At 41.5% G+C, this 22,200-nt stretch overlaps 1 protein-coding gene across 1 annotated transcript in view; it reads right to left on the reverse strand.

Annotated features, from left to right (window-relative positions):
* MDN1 (midasin AAA ATPase 1) overlaps positions 1–22,200 on the reverse strand; it is a 164,727-nt gene that overhangs the window by 113,155 nt on the left and 29,372 nt on the right. The window contains exons 10-19 of the mRNA XM_074948112.1: positions 19,654–19,847; positions 14,996–15,077; positions 13,335–13,430; positions 11,409–11,521; positions 10,579–10,727; positions 10,435–10,495; positions 9,667–9,878; positions 7,478–7,581; positions 6,200–6,344; positions 2,328–2,424 (exon numbers count right to left, since the gene is read on the reverse strand). Coding sequence (XP_074804213.1) covers positions 2,328–2,424; positions 6,200–6,344; positions 7,478–7,581; positions 9,667–9,878; positions 10,435–10,495; positions 10,579–10,727; positions 11,409–11,521; positions 13,335–13,430; positions 14,996–15,077; positions 19,654–19,847 — 1,253 coding nt within the window. The remainder of the gene's footprint in view (positions 1–2,327; positions 2,425–6,199; positions 6,345–7,477; positions 7,582–9,666; positions 9,879–10,434; positions 10,496–10,578; positions 10,728–11,408; positions 11,522–13,334; positions 13,431–14,995; positions 15,078–19,653; positions 19,848–22,200) is intronic.

A 22,200-nucleotide genomic window follows, 5' to 3' on the forward strand; every position in this document is an offset into this window, starting at 1 on the left:
AGCTATAACACTTAGACATCTGCCTGCTGATGATAAAACAGACACTCTGAAATTTCATTACGGCCCAGTTAATCTCTCACAGAACATATAATGTTCAAAATATAGCATAAGCAGCAAATCAAATATTGATTTGTTTGCCAACATAAAGATTTATTGACTTGATATACAAATACCGACTGAACTGAAGCAGAGAATAATATGTAACTACAGGCTAAGTATTACACTGCCTAAGGACAAAGTATCAATATCTGTATGTTTTATACAGTCTACCAAGTTCAACTCACAATACAAGAAACATGCTTTTAAAAGGAGTTTGTGGTACAGAGCTCCAGACAGCAGTTACTGAATATTAAAGTATTGGCACAGCAAGAGAGATTCTGAAAACTGATTCTCTATATTAATCACTCAACTGCTGTGAAACATACCACACATCCAATTTTTGTGCTGTCAAGCTTACCTCGCATATTCCCTCTTTTCATAATGGAGCAACCATTTAAATAGAGAAAAACAACTCATCAAGATAAAAAGGAAACAAAGCAGCTACATTAGCAGCAAAGTATCTACTTTAAATTTAGCTACTGAAGTGGAGTTCTAAGCCACTCCAAAAATGGCAGTAATGGGATTTCATGTTCATTGTCTCACTGACTGTGCATCAATTGTGCTTACCAAGTATAAAAATAGCATTTCTGATGGTTAGTCCTGGAAACTCATCCTGGGATCTGAGAATCAAGTTGGGTTCTTTGCATCTCATACATCACTGCTAACAATGGTTCTGCAGGCCAAAGTAGGCCTGCTACACTTGTAAAATTCCATTGCCTTTAGTGATTTTGGAAAAATGTAATTTACTGGAACTTAAAATAAGTAATTCTGACTATAAAGCAAAAGGTGAAATTTACTCCATCTCTCTCTCTCTCTCTCTCTCATTGCTATTAGCTCCGCAAAGCTAATAGCAACAAAACCTTATTTTTGTCACTAGTGACAGCAGATGATTAACTACACACAGTGAACAGATCTCCTGAGTAAGCAGTGAAGATTTTCACGTGGTCACTTTTCAGAGTGCTATAAATTTTGTATAAGTTTCCTGACAATCAGCAGGGAAATTGCATGAGAGAGACACAGCAGGTCCAGAACTTAGCACTCACCAGGTGATGTCAGGTGTGTTACACTAGAGAAAGAAATTCTCTCAGACCCACTTTTCCCCAGCCCCAGTGGTCCTCTGAGTCCCAAATATTCCAGGTATCACACATCCACTCCCATGTCCAACTAACCTTCCTCCAACTTTTGAAGACTAAATATATAGCTTTTTGTACAGCCCATCAACACTGCTAAGTTAACAAGAATGATTACTAGAGGACTGTGAAGCACTTGCCTTTATTATTCCCAAGAGGCACAGAGCATGCTGCTACAGCCTCTGACAACTTACATTTAAGGAAGGACTCCTAAAGAGTAACATTCTATACTATTTCGAGACCAGCTCTTTAGGTTCTGCATGAGCAGAACAGTAGTTTCCTCCTGCTATTCAATCAACACTCCTCAACTGTCTGATAACAAACACCTCTCAGAATGACAGGTTTCAGAATGGCAGCCGTGTGTCACAGAGCGTGGGGGAGTCCGGGCCCTGCACCCCTCTTCCTGGGATTCACCATGACTCTCAGCCAGCCAGTAAAACAGAAGGTTTATTGGACAATAGGAACACAGTCTAAAACAGAACTTGTGGGTACAACCAGGACCCCTCAGTCAAGTCCTTCGGGGGGGCAGGGAGCTTAGACCCCAGCCTTGGGGTTCCCTGAGTTCCACCACCCAGCACAAAACTGAAACTAAAACCCCTCCAGCAGGCTCTCTCCTCCAGCTTTTGTCCAGTTTCCCGGGCAGAGGTGTCACCTTCCCCCTCCCCCTCCTGGCTCAGGTTACAGGCTCTCAGGTATCCCATCCCCTATGAAATTCCCCAGCCACATTCCCAGGTCAACACTCCCCCCACCCCACTGCGTCACACCATGTTAGTCTGTATCAGCAAAAATAACGAGGAGTCCTTGTGGCACCTTAGAGACTAACAAATTTATTTGGGCATAAGCTTTCGTGGGGTAAAACCCACTTCAGCAGATGCACGGAGTGAAAAATACAGTAAGAAGAATATATATTATTTCATGTGCTATAATATACATTATTCTTACTGTATTTTTGTTAGACATTCTGAGAGATGCCTTAGAGACTATCTCCTGGGGCTTCAAACACAGGTGTTGTACCATTCATGTTGACTCATGAAACTAGTCAAATTCCAAAACAGACAGCAACTTTAACTATTTTACAATCCATTCATTTTTTTTAACCTGTTTCTTATTCCTGGGGGTAGATTTCTCTTTCCAACATCCGTAGCTGGATTCATACAGGCAAACAAACGAAAACCAGGGTGACGCACCAGAGGTTCTAAAAAAAATAAAATAAAGATGTTTCCCTTCTATTCACAAACCCAAAAATGCAAACCAAAACACTATAATGTAAATCAAAGACATTTCTTGGTTAATCCAAAACAGTTTAAGTCCCCCTCCTCTCTACCACTCATTGCTATCCTGCATCCTCTTAACTACAACGCCACTGTTTAAGACTTTAGTGATTCACCTGATCTGGTGAGTTAGGACATATCTACAACCTTGGGGTAATGACCACTACAGGGGATGTGATTTCTAAAGTGCACTGGCATGTTGTGCATTAATTAGTCCATGTAGACCCTGTAGGTGTACACTAAAAGTTCCCTAGGACTAGCACTTTAATCTAGTACTTTTAGTGCACACCAGTAGGATCCACAGTTAGGGAAGGATCACCTAGCAAGCCAGAGGCAGAGCCGGGAACTGTAGCCAGGTCATCACAGTCTCAGTCCAGTATGCTATACACTATACTGTCTGCCCAATGTACAGAGTTCCTTTTGCATCACCTCTAGAGACATGAAATTCCTATTCAGGGATGCTTCAGACATCTGTTCAAAAAGAGAGGCTAAGAGCAAGAGCAACAGCAATTTCTGAAGACTGAAGACACTGGGGCCTTCATGTAAGTACTACTTCTCCTCTCACATAAAGAGGTGAAGTCATACTGCCAGTGCATTTTCCTTATGGAGGAAAAATTCTGCAGTGATTATTTTAAGCTATATGGGAGGGGGAGTTGGCCAATTCAGATGACTTTGTTGCTACAGAACAGTGAGAAGCACTGTTATGTAAACTGGCAGCTGCATTCTGCATGAGTTGATGTTTGCATGGTCTTCAAGCTAAACCACAAGAACAGCACACAGCTGTAATCTAATCCAGAAGTGAAATAACTTTAACCGGGCACTATACTAGGAAAGATGTGGACAAACTGGAAAGAGTCCAGAAAAGAGCAAAAAAAAAAAAAAACGATAAAATTCATGGAGGATTCTGGCGACCAGATCTGCATGCAGTATTCAAGATATGGGCGTATCATGGATTTATATAAGGGCATTATGATATTTACTGTCTTATTATCTATCCCTTATCTAATGGTTCCTAACATTCTGTTAGCTTTTTTGACTGCCACTGCACATTGAGCAGATGTTTTCAGAGAACTATGCACAGTGACGCCAAGATCTTTCTTGAGTGGTAACAGATAATTAAGACCACATCATGTTGCACATACAGTTGGGATTGTGTTTTCCAAAATGCATTACTTTGCATTTATCAACGCTAAGTTTCATCTGTCATTTTGTTGTCCGGTCACTCAGTTTTGTGAGATCCCTTTGTAACTCTTCACATTCTGCTTTGGCCTTAACTATCTTGAGTAGTTTTGTATCATCTGCAAATTTGCCACCTCACTGTTTACCCCTTTTTTCCAGATCATTCATGAATATGTTGAACAGCACTGGTCCCAGTACAGATCCTTGGGGGACACCACTATTTACCTCTCTCCATTCTGAAAACTGACCTTTTATTCCTATCCTTTATTTCCTGCCTTTTAACCAGTTACTGATCCAAGAGAGGACCTTCCCTCTTACTCCATGACTGCTTACTTTGCTTAAGAGCCTTAGGTGAGGGACCTTGCCAAAGGCTTTCTGAAAGTCTAAATACACTATATCAACTGGATCACCCTTGTCCACATGTTTGTTGAGCCCCTCAAAGAATTCTAATAGATTGGTGAGGCATGTTCCCTTTACAAAAGCCATATTGACTCTTTTCCAACAAATTGTATTCATCTGTGTATCTGATAATTCTATTCTTTAATATAGTTTCAACCAATTTGTGAGGTACTGAAGTTAGGCTTATCAGCCTAAAAAAATGGTGTCACATTAGCTATCCTCCAGCCACCTGGTACAGAAACTGATTTAAGAGATACATACCATAGTAGGACTAGTAATGGGCTTAATCCTCAGAAAGAGAAATTTAGATTAGATATTAGGAAAAGCTTTCCACCTATAAGGGAAGTTAAGCTCTAGAATAGACTTCTAAGGGAGGTAATGGGCTCCCCATCATTGGAGGTTTTTAAGAACAGGTTGGACAAACACATGTCAGAGATGGTCTAGCCTCAGAGCAGGGGCTGGATTTGATGACATCCCTTCCAATCATAAATTTTATGGTTCTATTAATGTATGTAATGGTGACAAGAGGATACATACATGTAGCCAGACAGCGCCCCCCCCCCTCAGACCAGCATTGCTGGAAACACACGGGAGCCAAAAAAAAAAAACCACAGGGCACTTAACATGAATTCCAGCACAGCCTTTGAAGCTGAGAGAAGCACAGGTGTGCTGCTACAATGTGCCACTGGGAACATATACAATTGGGCTCACAGCAGGCAGAAGCGCTGTGACAGACATGGCTCTTAGCCCCTACTAAAACAGCATGATGCACACACACCAACATCCTAGGTGGGAAAATATTTACCCTAATAAAAGGAATGTCCAGTAGTTGACACTTATTGTTTCTCTCCCTTGCAAGTGTAAACTACTCTTGCGAGAGCTGGCGTCACCCAGATAGACCAGCCCCAATTTGGCATAAGAAAGGAGAAAGAGAATAAAGGAGTACAGAGGTATAAGTAGGGGACCTACAGCACCATGATTTTTGAGTGCTTTTCACTATCTATCTGCTGGTCAGATAAGTGACAGCCTCCCAAGGCTTCTGCAGCTAAGAGGGTCCCTAAGCCTTGTCCCTTATTCGTCTTTCCGCGGAATTGAGTGACCGATCCTGGCTTGGCACCGCTGGAATCGAGAGATGCAAGGAGGGTAAGAAGCACCCACACCTGATCTCCTATCTTTAGTGTACACATATTTTGAAATAGAGCTCTATACTTTGTTTTCTTTCTTTGGGATTGTAGCTTCAGTTTTGTAACTTGTTTGTGTGTGTAGCATCTCTACACTTAAATAAGTAGGCACTAGCAATTTTGTAACCACATGATTAGAATCTAGTTTAATAAATTTTGGTAACCATTTATGCATAAGCCTGACTTGTTTCTCTGGTTTACTGTAAAGCAGCCAACACAATTAAAGAACCTCAGCCGTTTTGGCTATAAAGCCTGGCCATTAGGTGAGAGTACTAAGAGCCTAGCGTTGAGTTGTGCCGCCTCCACGGGGCAAACTCTTGGGGCACCTGTCAGTCAATCCTGACTGCCCGCTGCGAAGGAGCTCTGAGCTCTAGCAGTTAAAGTCACGGGTGGTTAGGACCTTGGGGCATCCGTCAGCCTAGCCCGGGCTGCCCGCCGCGAAGGGACAGTGCGTCCTAGCGGTTAAAGTCACGGATGGTATAAAACGGGCATAGCTGGCACCTCACCAAACATCCCTGGCCATCGGCTAACAATACTTTTCTCTTAAACAGCCAGTCTCAGCCTTCCAGTAAAACAGATGGAAAAAAGCATTTGTGGCCTCAGCTACTAGGTGGATATTCTGAACCAGTCAATAACGGAACAGGATCCCAACGTTGCACATCAAAGTAACAAAATACATGGCCATTACCCTACAGATTTACTTCCACTACTTCAGGATCGCTTCTGCCACATCTTCTTATTCAAGTCCTGATCTTAGCTAGACACTTGCAGTCAAGCTTCACTACCCACCAAGTATGACAGAGCTGAATGTCATCAGCATTCTGGTGCCACTGCAATCCAAACCATCTCATATGTCCCACAATTTGCCTTACATACACACTTATAAAGTACATTGTTGCCAGACACCAAAGTACAGCACAAACAAACATACTAATAGTACCTGTGTCTCCTCTGTCTAGTAACACCAGTGAGCCAGATGATCCTTCTAGTAAGCCACTCAGGCATTCTAAAGTCTCTGCTGAAGCCAAATTAATCTCATCCAGTAAAATCCACTCTCCTTTCTTCACCGCTTGTGCCAGAGTACCCTAAAAAGTGGGACCGATTCAATGTTAGCTATTTAACGTTGAGGATATATGAAACATCTGGTGAAGCTGCAAACACGAATTACACCCTATCTTGTAATCTGTGGATTGTCTAGATGAATGGAAAAATCAAATTCCACTTCAGTGAGAGCTATACCTCCCTCTCTCTTGGCCAGCAGTTCGTATGCAAGCAGGAGGGAGGGGTCGGGGAGGGAAAATCAGAGAACTGTTTTTTCACTCTCCAATATTAGAGATCATGTTATCCTCATGCTTTCGAAAAGTCATCTCATTTGTTCTTGCACACTCATTTCTAGCAGAGTTAAATGTTCTGGTTTGTGCACCGGGATTAATTATTTTTCAGTGTACTCATTACTGTGCTGTCTAAGCACCAGTGTCAGCACTGCTATAGGAATAAACCAATTTGCTGTTTTACTGTGATGCCAACCTTGTGAAAACTACGGTCATTTGCTTCTCAGCCAAAATTATGCACTGTTAATTGAAAACCTACTTAGACCAAGTGGTACGTTTTTCAGTAAGTTTTTTTTTTTTAATTAAATGACTTGTCAAGAATTTAGACAACTCAAATATACTTTGAATGTACACTATTAATAAAGTTAATAAAATTACAAGGAACAATAATTTACAACATCAACAAGAATTTGGGAAATTATAACAACTAAAAATCTAATACAATTCACTTGAACCATTTATAAAAGTCTTTGTAGATACTTGAAGCTAAAAATACAAAATTATGATTATCTAGATATTCTGTTGGAGAATTTAGTGCAGCCATTTATCCCGCTAAACCTGATTTTCAGATCAAGTTTTCCCAAAGTTGCTTTTCTAACACGGTGCACCAGAACTGACGACATGAGCATTATTGATATTCTTGTGTCAAAGTATAGCTTTCATCAGACCATCAATATGTTGCTTTACAACCAAACAAATTCTCTCTAGCCATCCCAGCCTCAAGGAAAAATAGTGCATCCAAGTCCACACCACCACTGTTTGTAAAGTTTTTGCTTCATAAAAAGACTTGTCAGTACACCTAATTATCTTATAATATTGGTTAATTGTAACTGTAAATACTCCCCCCCACTTTCCTAGCCCAATGTCATACTGAAATATCTAAATACCTCTACAAATGCAAACACCAGAAAACTTTCTGTCATTTTCATCTGTTGATGGGCATGGTTAAGTCTAAGACCAAATGCTTCCCACTTTTCTTTCAGTGGTGAGCCTACAAGAAAAACAAATTTGATTTTTGTAACATCAGAATGATGGCATAAAACACATTGCTATAACACTGAATTTTGTGAAGCCACTGCAGCCATGGAATATAATGCAATAAGATGGAGCTTAGCTGAACTCATAAGGAGAAGAAAATACTCAAGTTTTGCAGTTTAGATCCCATGAATTAAAACAAGGAACTGTTATAGTTTTGTTCAAATGCATTTTTAAAATGTTCTAAGAGCTTAAAATTGTATTTCATGAGTATAATCAACCTGCTATTCACGCAAAAGTCTCCCAGCTTAGGAGCAGCCTCTTGCCAGTGATGAGCTGCCAGAAGCTCAAGAACCGGTTCCTTCACTCGCTCCGGGTCTTCAGCAGCACTTCAGCAGCACGTCCTTCAGTCCCTCTGGATCTTCGGCGGCACTGAAGGACCCGCCGCCAAAATGCCGCCAAAGACCCGGAGCGAGTGAAGGACCCGTCGCTGAAGGCTCGGAGTGCTGCCGGGTCAGTAAAAATTCATACGGGAGCCTCCCAAGCCGAGAGCTCAGGCGGGACGGACAGGACGGTCCCGCGGGCCACATCCTGTCCGTCCCACCTGAGCTTCCCCACCCCTTAAACAACCGGTTCTAAACCGGCTTCAAAATTTAACAACTGGTTCACGTGAACCGGTGCAAACCGGCTCCAGCTCACCACTGCCTCTTGCTGACACATTCAATAGTATCAAAAATAATGTACTTTCCAATCCAGTGAGACAGTAAGTGGTGCTGCAGGAAACGATGTAATCTGCAAAACCTATTTGGGGATGGAGGAAATTGAGAATAAACACTCTTGTAACTGAATGGGGTCCACAAACTAGGTTTCTTGATGATATTCCAATACTGTTACTCGTCCGTCATAATGTTTGGTTTTTGATCAAGTCACTGCCTGAGGCAAGAGTGTTCATCACAATGTCTGACGTGGTTAGCTTTGTAAGTTTTATTTTCTATTGTGCATTACTTTTCATTTGCATTGGGACTTCAATCACTTTTTTTTTTTTTTTTTTTTGTCTTTGAGGATTATTAACACTCCCCTGAAAGCCAATCTCTTGTCAATCAATTACTTAAACCTATATCAGAATCTAGTTAGTTTAACCTGTGCTCTGCTGAAGCAGGAAAGGTCTTTAATACTCCCCTGAAGAATGCTCACCCCTGTTTAGGCTAGTGCTTTCTTTAGTACCTGCATAGCTGAGGAGAACCAGCTAAAGGAAGGGCAAGAAAAGGTACATAATTAATTCAGTTTGGCCAGCACCAAATGAAAGTTACAATTATTATTATTAATTATATGTATTACTATAGTGTGCAGCAGCCCCAGTCATGAACCAGGACCCCATAGTGCTAGGCACTGTACAAAAACAGAACAAAAAATGGTTCACATCCCAGACAGCTTACAATTTAAGTGCAAGACAAAAGCCAACAGATGGACAGACAAACTAACAGACGGGGCAGAGCAAGAGAACTACAAGACATTTTTCAGCATGATAGGCAGTGGTCTCAGCACACCAGTGGCCTATCCGTTGTCAAGTTTTCTGTAGGCATGACAGCACAGGGAAGTTTTAAGGAAGGATTTGTTCGAGGACAATGAGGTAGCCTTGCAGATGTTTATGAGAAGCTCCTCCTAAGTATGAGGGCAGCATAGGAAGAAGCATGGAAGAGCTTGTTTGAAAATTGAACAAGTGGGTGATGGAGGCTGGCATCACGGCCTGATAAGTAGTGGATGTCTCGATTTCGATAGCTACTGAGAGATGATAGGTAAGGTGGTGAGAGGCTGTGATGGGCCTTGAAAGTGAAGACAAGCAGTTTATGTTTGATGCGCTAGAGAAGGGGAAGCCAGTGGAGGGATGCAAAGAGAGGAGTGACCTGATCAAAGCGACAGGCTTGGAAAACGATCATTACAGCAGCATTTTGAATAGATAAGAGAGGGCCAAGATTGCATTTGCAAGGCCAGAGAAGATGAAGTTGTGCAAATCAGCAGACAAGGAACTGACCACCACAACTTTTACCTTCTGCAACAGTTAACTGTTGATGATGAGTGCTTGCTTAGGTTGAATTCTTACCTGATGTGTTTTCTTTTGCTTCCTTATTAATGGCCGATTTGTGAACATGCTGCATTAATTTGAGTAGATCATGCCAACGTTTCTGTCTGTAACACGTCTGGATATGACCCAAGAAAGTTTGATTTTGCTTCCTGGAAAACGTCTGAGAGAAGAGCTCCTCAAAAGACTCTCGTAAGGGCAGCCAAATCAATTTGTTATCTACTGGCTTATAGCTGTGCAGGACCAAGAGAGAAATTAGTTACTTGTTTCATGGCCAAATGCCAGCTCCCCTCTGCTCCTGTGAAATTTGACAAAATTTGTGTCCCTGAACTGCAGATGTTATGAGGTCACATAGAAATTCAGAACAAACAATTATAAACTAAGGTTTTATTTGCTTATTAGATTTGAAATGGCAAACGCATATATGCTCCTTAGAAAGCGATTTTATACTAACTGTACGGCTCTAATAGGCAATCCACCCTTGCTACTATCAGCCAAAATACCTAGTAGATATTTCGATAACTATATATACTAGGCAACTTTGGCTTTTTATTTTAGCAGCTGTGGCTTGCACACTTGTCCACAGAACTTAGTTAAGCCATTTAAGAGCACAAGCTCTTGAATGCGAGTGGTGATAGCAGGATTCCTGCTCACTGAAACACCTACTTGGTTACCCATTTTTATAAGTTACATTATAGTTCAGTTGTGTTTATAATCAAATATGCTTGAATGAAAACTTGCTTTAATACATTTTCAGTCCATTCTATATCAACTAATTCAACGACTCACCCCCCAAGCAGATCTGCAGTGTCACTCTGTTGGTTCATATTGATAACCCTCAAATGGTGTCCTTGAAACAAAAGAAAACAAAGTCATCATTCGCGTATTTTCTATTGCCTCTGTACAAAGTGGAATATTTATACTATATTATACCTGTAATATGAGCAAGGTATTGGACAGTTGAGGTTTTGCCAGTTCCTGTTTCACCCACCAACAGCACAGGCTCTCCTTTGTCAACACACATCGCAAGCTGTTCAATCAGTACCGAAGATGGGCGTGTGGCAGCGAAGTTTTGCTTCTCCCTGCCAAGCCAGAGAAAGCAGCTGTTAAGGACAAGGTACCTCAAGAAACTCTCACTTCAATTTTAATTTTTTTCCCCTTAGGGTTGCAACTAAAGTTTTGACTTTTAAATAAGAAAATATGTCTAACAAAAACAGTTCCAAGATGTGCGTTTAAATACCAGATTAGACACACCAGTGCTCGTTTTCTCTATTTACAACTCAGAAATTTAGACTTTTTCGTTAACAACTTTTTATTGATTATAGTAAAGAAATTTGGGCTTCTCACAAGAATCCTTGGTTTTTACACTTCCCTCTTCCCTACCACCTGAGTTACTGCCACCAAAACGGCTTTCATTGCTACATCCTTCAAATGCTCCCTTCACCAAGTCAGATTTGCTTTTGTCACCACCCAACACCTTCCCAGACATTTCCAGCTCTAGCCTGATTTCACGATATTCTAACTTAAAAGATGCAGAGAATCTCCATCCTTGGTTTGTTAGAGATACCATGCTGACATCTCAGTCCTGATATAAGATTCTGATATCAAAACAAACAGCCTTATTCTTTTGCTTAAAATGATGTTGCCAGACTCCCTTAACATGCAACTTTTATACTTTAGCTTTCAATATGTTCGACTTCAACATAAAATGTATAGCTCCCAGGGAAAAAGGTACAGGAAGGGTGAGCTACAGTCATCTTTACCTTTGTATAAGAAGTGCCTGAGTTTGCTTCCGCAAGAGCCGCACTCTTCCCACAGCGACTTCATGTTCCCTTATTAGAATTTCTGGTTTATGAAGCTGACAATAGAACTCTGCCTAAATAGAAAGCACCATTATTTCCACTGTATATCATAATTCTGCCTGATACTTTATGCAAAGAACATAGCCTGTACATTTTCTGTTCATCTAGTATCATTGTGTAACAAGCTCATTTGCTCATGAACACATTTTGAATCCTCATCACTTAGAAGACTTAAGAATCTTCCAAGTTCCACCCCTTCCTCCCAATGGTCCTTTTTCATTGGACAAGTATTGATTTCTCTCTGTACTTCTTATGGAACCTATGTCATTATGGGTCTATTTTGTCAATCTCTTTGCTAATCAATTACTTAAACCTGTATCAGAATCTAATTAGTTTAACATGTGCTCTGCTGAAGCAGGAAAGCAAACAGCTTGTTGGGTGAGGCATAATATTATTTGTGTACAGAGGCACTGAGTGGGATGTCTGTCTCAATAGGATATTCATGACAGTTACAGATTCTTCTGTTTCTATACTTAAACAATGGGGAATGAGGGAAGTGAACAGAAAAATCTGTATGTATATATATTTGACATTTTGAATTCTTCTCAAAGATCTTCTAAAGTTTTCATTCATTAAAGAAGGCTGCAAAGGAGGGATACTGTCAATTTTGGGGTAAAGGATGGAGATAGGAAGAGAGGAAGACCACACTTATCTGAAAATTTTGTAAGTTATCCAAGTAAATTATCAGTGAAAGACTAGAGGAAGCACACTTTCCGTTTGCTTTGTGCATCTGACAGTGCTAATCAACTTCACTGTTTTATAGATGGTCAGTTGGCCTTTGTTTCTCATTCATTAGCATGATGAGAACACCTGCACACTGATCTGGAGGGAGTTCACACTTATACTCTTCCCCAGGCATAGGCATGGGAAGTAGAGGTGCGGGGGTGCTGCAGTACCCCCAGGTTTTATGCAGGGTCCCGGCTGCTGGCTGCGCACTCGGGGTCCCAGGTGCCAGCCCCACTCCTGGCCATGCATGCGGGGTCCCGCATCATGGCTGCTGGCCCCATGCCCAGGGGTCCCGGCTGCCGGCCCCCCTCCCAGCCGCGCATGTGGGGTCCCAGCTGCCAGTGCCACACACGGGACTCTGCTACTGGCCCTGCGCCTGCCCCCAGCCATGGACCCAGCCTCGGCCCCCTCATCCCTGTCCTTGTCCCCCACTCCTGGAGACACAACCCTGCTCCCAGCCTCAGCCTGGGGGAGGCGGGGAGGGAGGGGGGTGTTGGCACGAGGTAAAAAGTTTGGGGATAGTTCTGCTGGCTTTCAACCCCCGCATAAAAAGCATTTAAGCGCCACTGTCCCCAGGCCCTTTAAAAGAGGCTTTAGTGGCAAAGTTGAAACTATAACTGGAGAGTCAAAATGCAGTCATGAGCACAGACAGGAAGGGGAAGCGGGAGCCCAAGTATGTGCTGCTGCTCTTGGGCCCTGTTCAAAGACCATTCTAAACATCAGCTGAACAGCAGGGAAAAAAAGAATTTTTAAAAATTTAGTCTAAGAAGTGTAAGGCCTGGATATTCTTAAATTAGTCATTTCCAAAAAATTCAAATACATATCTGTCCTTTTAAGGAGGGTCTCTAAGACTAATATTACTTTAATACCTAGACTGAGAAGCATTCTTATACATACGCTTTTTCAAACTGTATCTATCCTAAAAAGCTAAAACAGCATCACTGTCAGCATTTTGTTGCACATGAATAACCAGTTTTACTGATGCCTGTAACTGTGAAATCAAATGGTTTCATCCAGGCAAAAAGTCATCTTTTACCATTCGTTTATTGAATAACTTAGAATATTTTAAATAAAGGCCACGCTAACCATTTCTCAATATACCTTTTTCTTGGAAATGTTTAGTTTGCTTCCAATAATTTCTGCCATTTTCTGCCTGCTCCCTTGCTTGGACAGCATTGCTGTGAAACAGTCTAATGCCTGTCAAGGGAAAAAAACACCACCACATTTTCAATTAATATGTTGTAACTTGACATTTTCAATTAATATGTTGTAACTTGACAGTAATCACTACACTTCACGTACCCTGGGCCTTATCAAGAGCTCACTGAAGTCAGTAGGAATCTTTTTATTGATTTCAGTGGACTTTGGATCTGACCCCAGGAGTCCAACTACACAAAGTTCAGAAAGAACCCTAAAAACCCTGTAATTACTTAAAATAACATTTCTATACCTGGGAGTGTCACAGCTTTAGAATCTTCTTGGGTGATAAGCATCTCCTCATGGGTCACAAGATACCACACCTTAAAGCTACCTCTGAGGCATGACTGGACAATACCAGTTCTACATAACAAGCCAGGTTAATACATAGGGAAAATTCCACATTTGGAGAAAGGAAATCATTTTTAATCACTTGCCAAAAAAAACAAATTACATTTGAAATGGCTGAGGAATTTGAAATGTTAGAGTAAGTCTTGTAATGGAAAAGCACAGGTGAGGTTCCAAGGTGTGTTACACATGGCATGACCTCCACATACCTGCTTCTATGGATACACACAGAAGCATGTGATAAATTTAATATTTAAATTTAAATTTTAAATTTAATAGACCTGTGAAATAAAGTTACAACAGGCTACCACTGTATCACTTGCCCACAAATTCATCTCCCAAGGACTTATTCTAACATTGCAAATCTCTTGGCAACTTCAAAGAGCAACCAATCTTTATTTTTTTAAATGAGCCAGGAAATGCATCTTTACTATACCAAAACATGTAACCCATCACCACCCCAGGCCAAGGGTAAAAAACCTGTCCTGAGCTGCCCAGTAAGCAATTCTAAATATAAGTATCACAGCTTTAAAGTCTCAGCAATGCCAAAAACAGAATCTTGTCATCATGGGAGAGGGAAGGTCTGCCTCTTCCTGATGAGCTCAGTGTTTGCATATAGCCCTGGAGGTGCCCCAGGCTATCAGACTTTAAAACAACATTTTTTTGTTTAAAAAACAGGCTGCTTTGAGAGGTGTTTTACATGTATTCGTTTTAATTTCTCCCTTCCTTTGAGTCCTGCATAAGTTGGATTTAGAGTAGCTAAAGGCCTCTGGGTCATAGGTGGGGGATATAATATTACCATTTTTAAAGAAAAGACATTAAAATATTCCTAAAGTTGTGTTTTTGTAGCACATAGGATGCACTAATGGCACGCATTTGGGATGATATGCATAACACATAACTTTGCCACTCACCAGCAATGTGCCATCCCAAACTCACACCACTAAAACTTACGTCACACCACACCATCATATATTTTATATTCCAGTAAGTTGGTCAGAGAGACATTCAGTATGTTACTACACAAAGACCTTTTCTAGGTCCAAGATGTCTAAGACCATAGGGATGCCTATGGGCTCTGTAACTGCATCCATCACTCCAACTAGAATCTGTTCAAGGCAGCACTATTTTTTTAAAATGAGTCTTGCTTTATGCCTTAAGGGCCAACACCAACATCCTTAGTGAACAACTGTAAAATGGATAGAGTATTACTGTACCTCCTGAAAAATATTCACTGCAGTAGTTGAGGAAGAGCTGTCAAAGTTGTAGGCAATCCTGCTGCACCAATTCAATAAATCTCTAAGACAAGAGAGAGAGGAAGCCATATGTTGGGTACAGCTGAACAGTAATACACAGCTCTTCGTTCCTCAATTCAGTCCAATTACTCTCCCTGCTGGTAACTAGATTATATTTTCATTCAGATTTCATTTTACTTTTTAAATGTATACATGAAGGTATCACAGAAGTGGGATGTGTACTCCAAAATGCAAATGACTACAGTAGAACCTCAGAGTTACGAACACCTCAGGAATGGAGGTTGTTCGTAACTCTGGCCATGTCTACATCAACGCTGCTGTGATCGATGCAGCGGGGGTTGATTTAGTGCAGTGGTGGGCAGCCCACCACTGATCTACCGGGTCTAGTGAAGACCCGCTAAATCAACTGCAGAGAGCTCTCTGGTCAACTCACGTACTCCACTGGAATGAGAAGAGTAAGTTAAACTGACGGGAGAGCATCTCCCATTGATGCAGTGTGGTGTAGACACCACAGTAAATCGACCTAATCTATGTAGCTGGAGTAGCATAATTTAGGTCAACTTATCCCCGTAGTGTAGACAAGGCCTCTGAAATGTTCGTAACTCTGAACAAAATGTTACGGTTGTTCTTTCAGAAGTTTACTACTGAACATTGACTTAATACAGCTTTGAAACTTTACTATGCAGAAGAAAAACGATGCTTTCCCTTTTTTTAGCAGTTTACCTTTAACACAGTACTGTACTTGCCTTTTTTTTTTTTTCTTTCTTTCTTTTTTTTGGTCTCTGCTGCTGCCTGATTGCATATTGTCAGTTCCAAATGAGGCCTGTGGTTTACTGGTCAGTTCATAACTTCGGTTTTTGTAGCTGTGCAGTTCTACTGTACTTAAAGAGCCACAATGTCTATTTTGGCAAAGTACTAGCAAACTATCAGAAACAGCCAGACATACATACCACATTAACAATTCTAGATAAACAAAGTTATTACAAAAAGCTTGCTTTTGTAATTGAGTAATTTATAAGGAAAATCTTTTCAAAGCTCAAGTTGCTTGCCAAAACCTCATTCCTTTTGAACTTCAGAATAAAGCAAACATGTTTCTGATGACAAAGTTCATGACTAATATTAAGTGCGCAAATGGCTATGTTTTTAATAAAGGCCATTTCTATCACACTCCAAGGCTACTCTGCACTACCATATATCTAGTATTTGCATATTGTTTCATGAAATAATACTGATTATATAACTCAGTACAACTATCTTTGGTGCTTGATGTGAGAAGAAAGAGGAAAATCCAACAATCCACTCTGCATTTTGTCATCATTAGACAGGCCAGAAAAGAATTTGAAGAACAACTAGCCAAAGACTCAAATACTAACATAAAAAAAAAAGTGTACATCAGAAGCAGGAAGCCTTCTAAACAATCAGTGGGGCAACTGGATGATGGAGTGCTAAAGGAGTGCTCCAGGAAGATAAGGCCATTGGAGAAAAACTGAATTAATTCTTTGCATCAGTCTTCACTACAGAGGATGTGAGGGAGATTCCCAAACCTGAGCCATTCTTTTTAAGATGACAAATCTGATGAACTGTCCCAGATTGAGGTGTCATTAGAGGAGGTTTTGGAGCAAATTGATAAACAGTAATAAGTCACCAGGACCAGATGGTATTCACACGAGAGTTCTGAAGGAACTCATATATGAAACTGCAGAACTACTAACTGTGGTATGTAATCTATCATTTAAATCAGCTTCTGTAGCAGATGACTGGAGGACAGCTAATGTGACGCCAATTTTTTAAGGCGATTCTGGCTATTAAAGGCCAGTAAGCCTAACTCAGTAAGAGGCAAATTAGTTGAAACTATAATAAAGAACAGAATTATCAGAAACACAGATGAATACAATTTGTTGGGGAAGAGTCAACATGGCTTTTGTAAAGGGAAATTATGCCTCAACAATCTATCAGAATTCTTCGAGGGAGTCAACAAACATGCGGACAAAGAGGGTTGAGTGGATTTAATGTATTTAAGACTTTCAGAAAGCCTTTGACAAGGTCCCTCACCAAAGGTTCTTAAGCAAACTAAGCAGTCATGGAATAAGAGGGAAGGCTCGCTCATGGATCAGTAACCGTTTAAAAGAAAAGAAACAAAGGGTAGAAATAAATGGTTAATTTTTGCAATGGAGAGAGGTAAATAGCGGTGTCCCCAGGGGTCTGTACTAGAACCAGTGCTGATCAAAATATTTATAAATGATCTGGAAAAGGGGGTAAACAGTGAGGTGGCAAAATCTGAAGATGATACAAAATTACTCAAGATAGTTAAGTCCAAAGCAGACTGCAAAGATCTCACGAAGGGATCTCACAAAACTGGGTGACTGAACAATAAAATGGCAGATAAAATTCAATGTTGATATATGCAAAGTAATGCATTTTGGAAATTTCAACTATGCATACAAAATCATGGGGTCTAAATTAGCTGTTACCACCCAAGAAAGAGATCTTGGAGTCATTTTGGATAGTTCTCCAAAAACATTTGCTCAACGCACAGTGGCAGTCAAAAAAGTGACCAGAATGTTAGGGACCATTAGGAAAGGGATAGATAATAAGAAAGAAAATATTATAATGTCTCTATATAAATCCATGGTAGGCCACACCTTAAATACTGTGCGCAGATGTGGTTCCTCCATCTTAAAAAAGATATATCAGAAATGGAAAAGGCATAGAAAAGGGCAAAAAAACATAATTAGGGGTATGGAACAGCTTCCATGTCAGGAGAGATTAAAAAGACTGGAATTTTCAAATTTGGAAAAGAAACAACTAAGAGGGGATATGATAGTGGTCTATAAAATCATGACTGGTGTGGAGAAAGTGAATAAGGAAGTGTTATTTACCCCTTCACATAACAGAAGAACGAGGGGGTCACCAAATGAAATTAATAGGGAGCAGGTTTAAAACAAACAAAGGGAAGTACTTCTTCACACAATGCACAGTCAACTCATTGCCAGGGGATGCTGTGAAGGATAAAACTATAACAGGGTTCAAAAAAGAACTAGATAAGTTCATGGATAGGTCCATCAATGGCTATTAGCCAGGATGGTCAGGGATGCAACCCTATGCTCTGAGTGTCCCTACCCTCTGTTTGCCAGAGCTGGAAGTGGACAACAGGGGAGGGATTACTTGATGACTGCCTGTTCTATTCATTCCCTCTGAAGCACCTGGCATTGGCCATTGTCAGAAGACAGGATACTGAGCTAGATGAACCATTGGTCTGACTCACTAAGGCTGTTCTTATGACACAAAAAGCCATAAAATAATTGTATGCTACAGGATTGGCTTCTTTGAGCAAACTATAGATTAGAATGCCATAAACAATTGCTTAACACCAAGATGCACTAATCTCATGTGCAGATAAAGAATACAGCTGAAAAAATATTCATTAGTTACCCCTTAATCTCATTTGTGTCCCCTTTCAACAAGAAGTTTTAGTAGTAATTAGCAAATCTTACCTACTAGACCAGAGGTGGGCAACAACGGCCCGCAGGCCACATCCGGCCCGTGGGCCCATCCTGCCCAGTCCTTGAGCTCCCCACTGGGGAGGCTAGCCCCCAGCCCCTCCCCTGCTGTTCCCCGTAGCTACAGCGCCACGCGGGCAGCACTCTGGCCAGTGGGCTGCACGCTCCTGCAGGGCAGTGCAGCAGCATGTCTGGCTCCGGCTGGGCGGCACGGCTGCCAGATATAATGCTCTGAGCGCCATGGTAAGGGGACCAGAGGTGCCGGGGGCAGTCGGGGATGGGGGGCAGTTGGATAGGTGTGGGAGTCCTGGGGGTACTGTCAGGAGATGGTTGGATGGGGCAGAGGTTCTGGGGCGGGCTGGAAAGGCGTGGAAGTCCTGGGGGGCCTGTCAGGGGGCAGGGGTGTGGATAGGGGTCGGGGCAGTCAGGGGACAGGGAGCAGGGGGGGTTGGATAGGGGGTGGGGTCCCAGGGGGGCGGTTAGGAGCGGGGGGTCCCAGGAGGGGGCAGTCAGGGGACAAGGAGCAGGGGGGTTGAAAGGGTCAGTGGTTCTGAGGGGAGCAGTCAGGGGATGGGAAGTGGGAGAGGGCGGATATGGGTCGGGGCCAGGCTGTTTGGAGAGGCACAGCCTTCTCTACCCCGCCTTCCATAGAGTTTTGTAACCCCAATGTGGCCCTCGGGCCAAAAAGTTTGCCCACCCCTGTACTAGACCTTATACATTTGGCTAAAAAAGGCATTGAGAAATATCCCTATGGCTTTATATTAAATTCTTATTTCTGACCCCTTGATCCCAAGATGTTCAAATCATTCAGGACATTTTACATTTAATCAAAATTATGCAGTCAGTCTTGCATAGTAGTTATATTCCACACTACACAACAAAGTGAAGTTCTACATCCTTCGGATTCAGAGTTCCAGAGGGCTACGAAGCATTAAAAATGACTTTAAAACAAACAAAAGAATGACAGAATTTTCCAAGACTATTAATTTTTTAACTTATGTTTCATAATGTTAATTGTTTTTCCCCAAGGAAAAAACCACAAACCAAGCCAAGGTTTACTGTAAACTTTCACTCGCTGGCTAAATATTCTCTGAATAAATGTGTAAGGGACAAACCTACCTCAGAGATAGTTCTCTTCCCTCCAGATTTGGCCTTTTGTTTTCTTTTCTCAGTTCTGATGTATCTTCCACTCCCTGCTCACAGGCAGGAAAACTGATTTCTGTTGTTTGATGCTTGTCTCCAGTCAGCTGAATATAAATGTCTAGTAGATGATCAGTCACAGCAGCAAGGTTGGGGTATCTGCCCTGAAGAATCTGAGAAACAGAAATTGCAATCTGTATAAACTCAGAAGCCAACTACTGGTCATGCAAGTTTTATTAGGATATACTCAGATAATCACTCCCCAAGAGGCCAAGTTACAAAGACTAGTAAGGGGGGATCCAGTCTTAAAAAGAAGCTAAGTACTTTTGTAGCCTATAAAAATGATGAAGCAAGAGGAAGACCAAAGACAGAGTAGGCCCGTTACTCAACGAGGGGGGAAAGAAAACAACAGAACATGTGGAAATGGCAGAGGTGCTTAATGACTCCTTTGTTTTGGTTTTCACCAAGGTTGGTGGCGATTGGATGTCTAACATAGTGAATGCCAGTGAAAATGAGGTAGGATCAGAGTCTAAAATAGGGAAAGAACAAGTCAAAAATTACTTAGACAAGTTAGATGTCTTCAAATCACATGGGCCTGATGAAATGTATCCTAGAATACTCAAGGAGCTGACTGAGGAGATATCTGAGCCATTAGCAGTTATCTTTGAAAAGTCATGGAAGACAGGAGACATTCCAGAAGACTGGAAAAGGGCAAATACAGTGCCCATCTATAAAATGGGAAATAAGGACAACCTGGGGAATTACAGACCAGTCAGCTTAACTTCTGTAACAGAAAGATAATGGAGCAAATAATTAAGCAATCAATTTGCAAACACCTAGAAGATAATAAGGTGATAAATAACATTCAGCATGGATTTGTCAAGAACACATTGTGTCAAACCAACCTGATAGCTTTCTTTGACAGGGTAACAAGCCTTGTGGATTGGGGGGGAAGGGGTAGATGTGGTATATCTTGACTTTAGTAAGGCTTTTGATGCTGTCTCGAATGACCTTCTCATAAACAAACTAGGGAAATACAACCTAGATGGAGCTACTATAAGATGGGTGCATAACTGGTTGGAAAATTGTTCCCAGAGAGTAATCAATCAGTGGTTCAGTCATGCTGGAAGGGCATAACGAGTGGGGTCCCGCAGGGATCTGTTCTGGTTCCGGTTCTGTTCAATATCTTCATCAATGATTTAGATAATGGCATAGAGAGTATACTTATAAAATCTGCAGATGATACCAAGCTGGGAGGGGTTGCAACTGCTTTGGACGATAGAATTAAAACTCAAAATGATCTGGAAAAACTGGAGAAATGATCTTAAGTAAATAGGATGAAATTCAATAAGGACAAATGCAAAGTACTTCACTTAGGAAGGAACAATCAGTTGCACACATACAAAATGGGAAATGACTACCTAGGAAGGAGTACTGCGGAAAGGGATCTGGGGCTCATAGTGGATCACAAGCTAAATATGAGTCAACAGTGTAACGCTGTTGCAAAAAAAAAGCAAACATACTTCTGGGATGTATTAGCAGGAATATGGTAAGCAAGACACGAGAAATAATTCTTCCGCTCTACTCCATGGTGATTAGGCCTCAACTGGAGCATTGTGTCCAGTTCTGGGCGCCACATTTCAGGAAAGATGTAGACAAATTGGAGAAAGTCCAGAGAAAAGCAACAAAAATTATTAAAAGGTCTAGAAAACATGACCTATGAGGGAAGATTGAAAAAATTGGGTTTGTTCAGTCTGGAGAAGAGAAGATTGAGAGGGGACATAACAGTTTTCAAGTGCATAAAAGATTGTTACAAGGAGGAGGGAGAAAAATTGTTCTTCTTAACCTCTGAGGATAGGACAAGAAGCAATGGGCTAAAATTGCAGCAAGGGAGGTTTAGGTTGGACATTAGGAAAAACTTCTAAACTGTTAAAGTGGTTAAGCACTGAAATAAATTGCCTAAGGAGGCTGTGGAATCTCCATCATTGGGGATTTTTAAGAGCAGGTTGGACAAACATCTGTCAGGGGTGGTCTAGATAATACTTAGTCCTGCCTTGAGTGCAGGGGACTGGACTTGAGTGCAGGGGATGACCTCTCGAGGTCCCTTTCAGTTCTATGATTCTATGGTGCTTGCTTAGGTTATACAGAACTGTGTTGAAATGTAAGTACAGTAGATTCTGCTTAATAGCAACTTGGATATTAACAACTTCCAGTTAATAACAATGTTTTGCCAGGAACCAATCCCGTCCGATTGATTTTAATGTAAATGGGGTTTGAATATTGGCAACAGCACGCTGCTTATTAGCCGTATTTTTGAGAAAAAAGGATCCACCTTCAGGCAAGTTTGTAGGGATGCAGCCCCACAAGGAAGCACTGGGATGGGCCGAGCACACTCTGCATGCAGGTTTGCAGAGCTGCAGGTAGGGAAGCAAGTGCTGAGACCTGCCTTCCCTGGCTGCAGCGGTGCAAATGTGCCTGTGGCTGGTGCTCAGCTGGTCCCAGAGCTTCCTTCTGGGATGGCAGCTT

Source organism: Natator depressus, chromosome 3, assembly GCF_965152275.1.
Source record: "Natator depressus isolate rNatDep1 chromosome 3, rNatDep2.hap1, whole genome shotgun sequence".
NCBI lineage: Eukaryota > Metazoa > Chordata > Testudines > Cheloniidae > Natator > Natator depressus.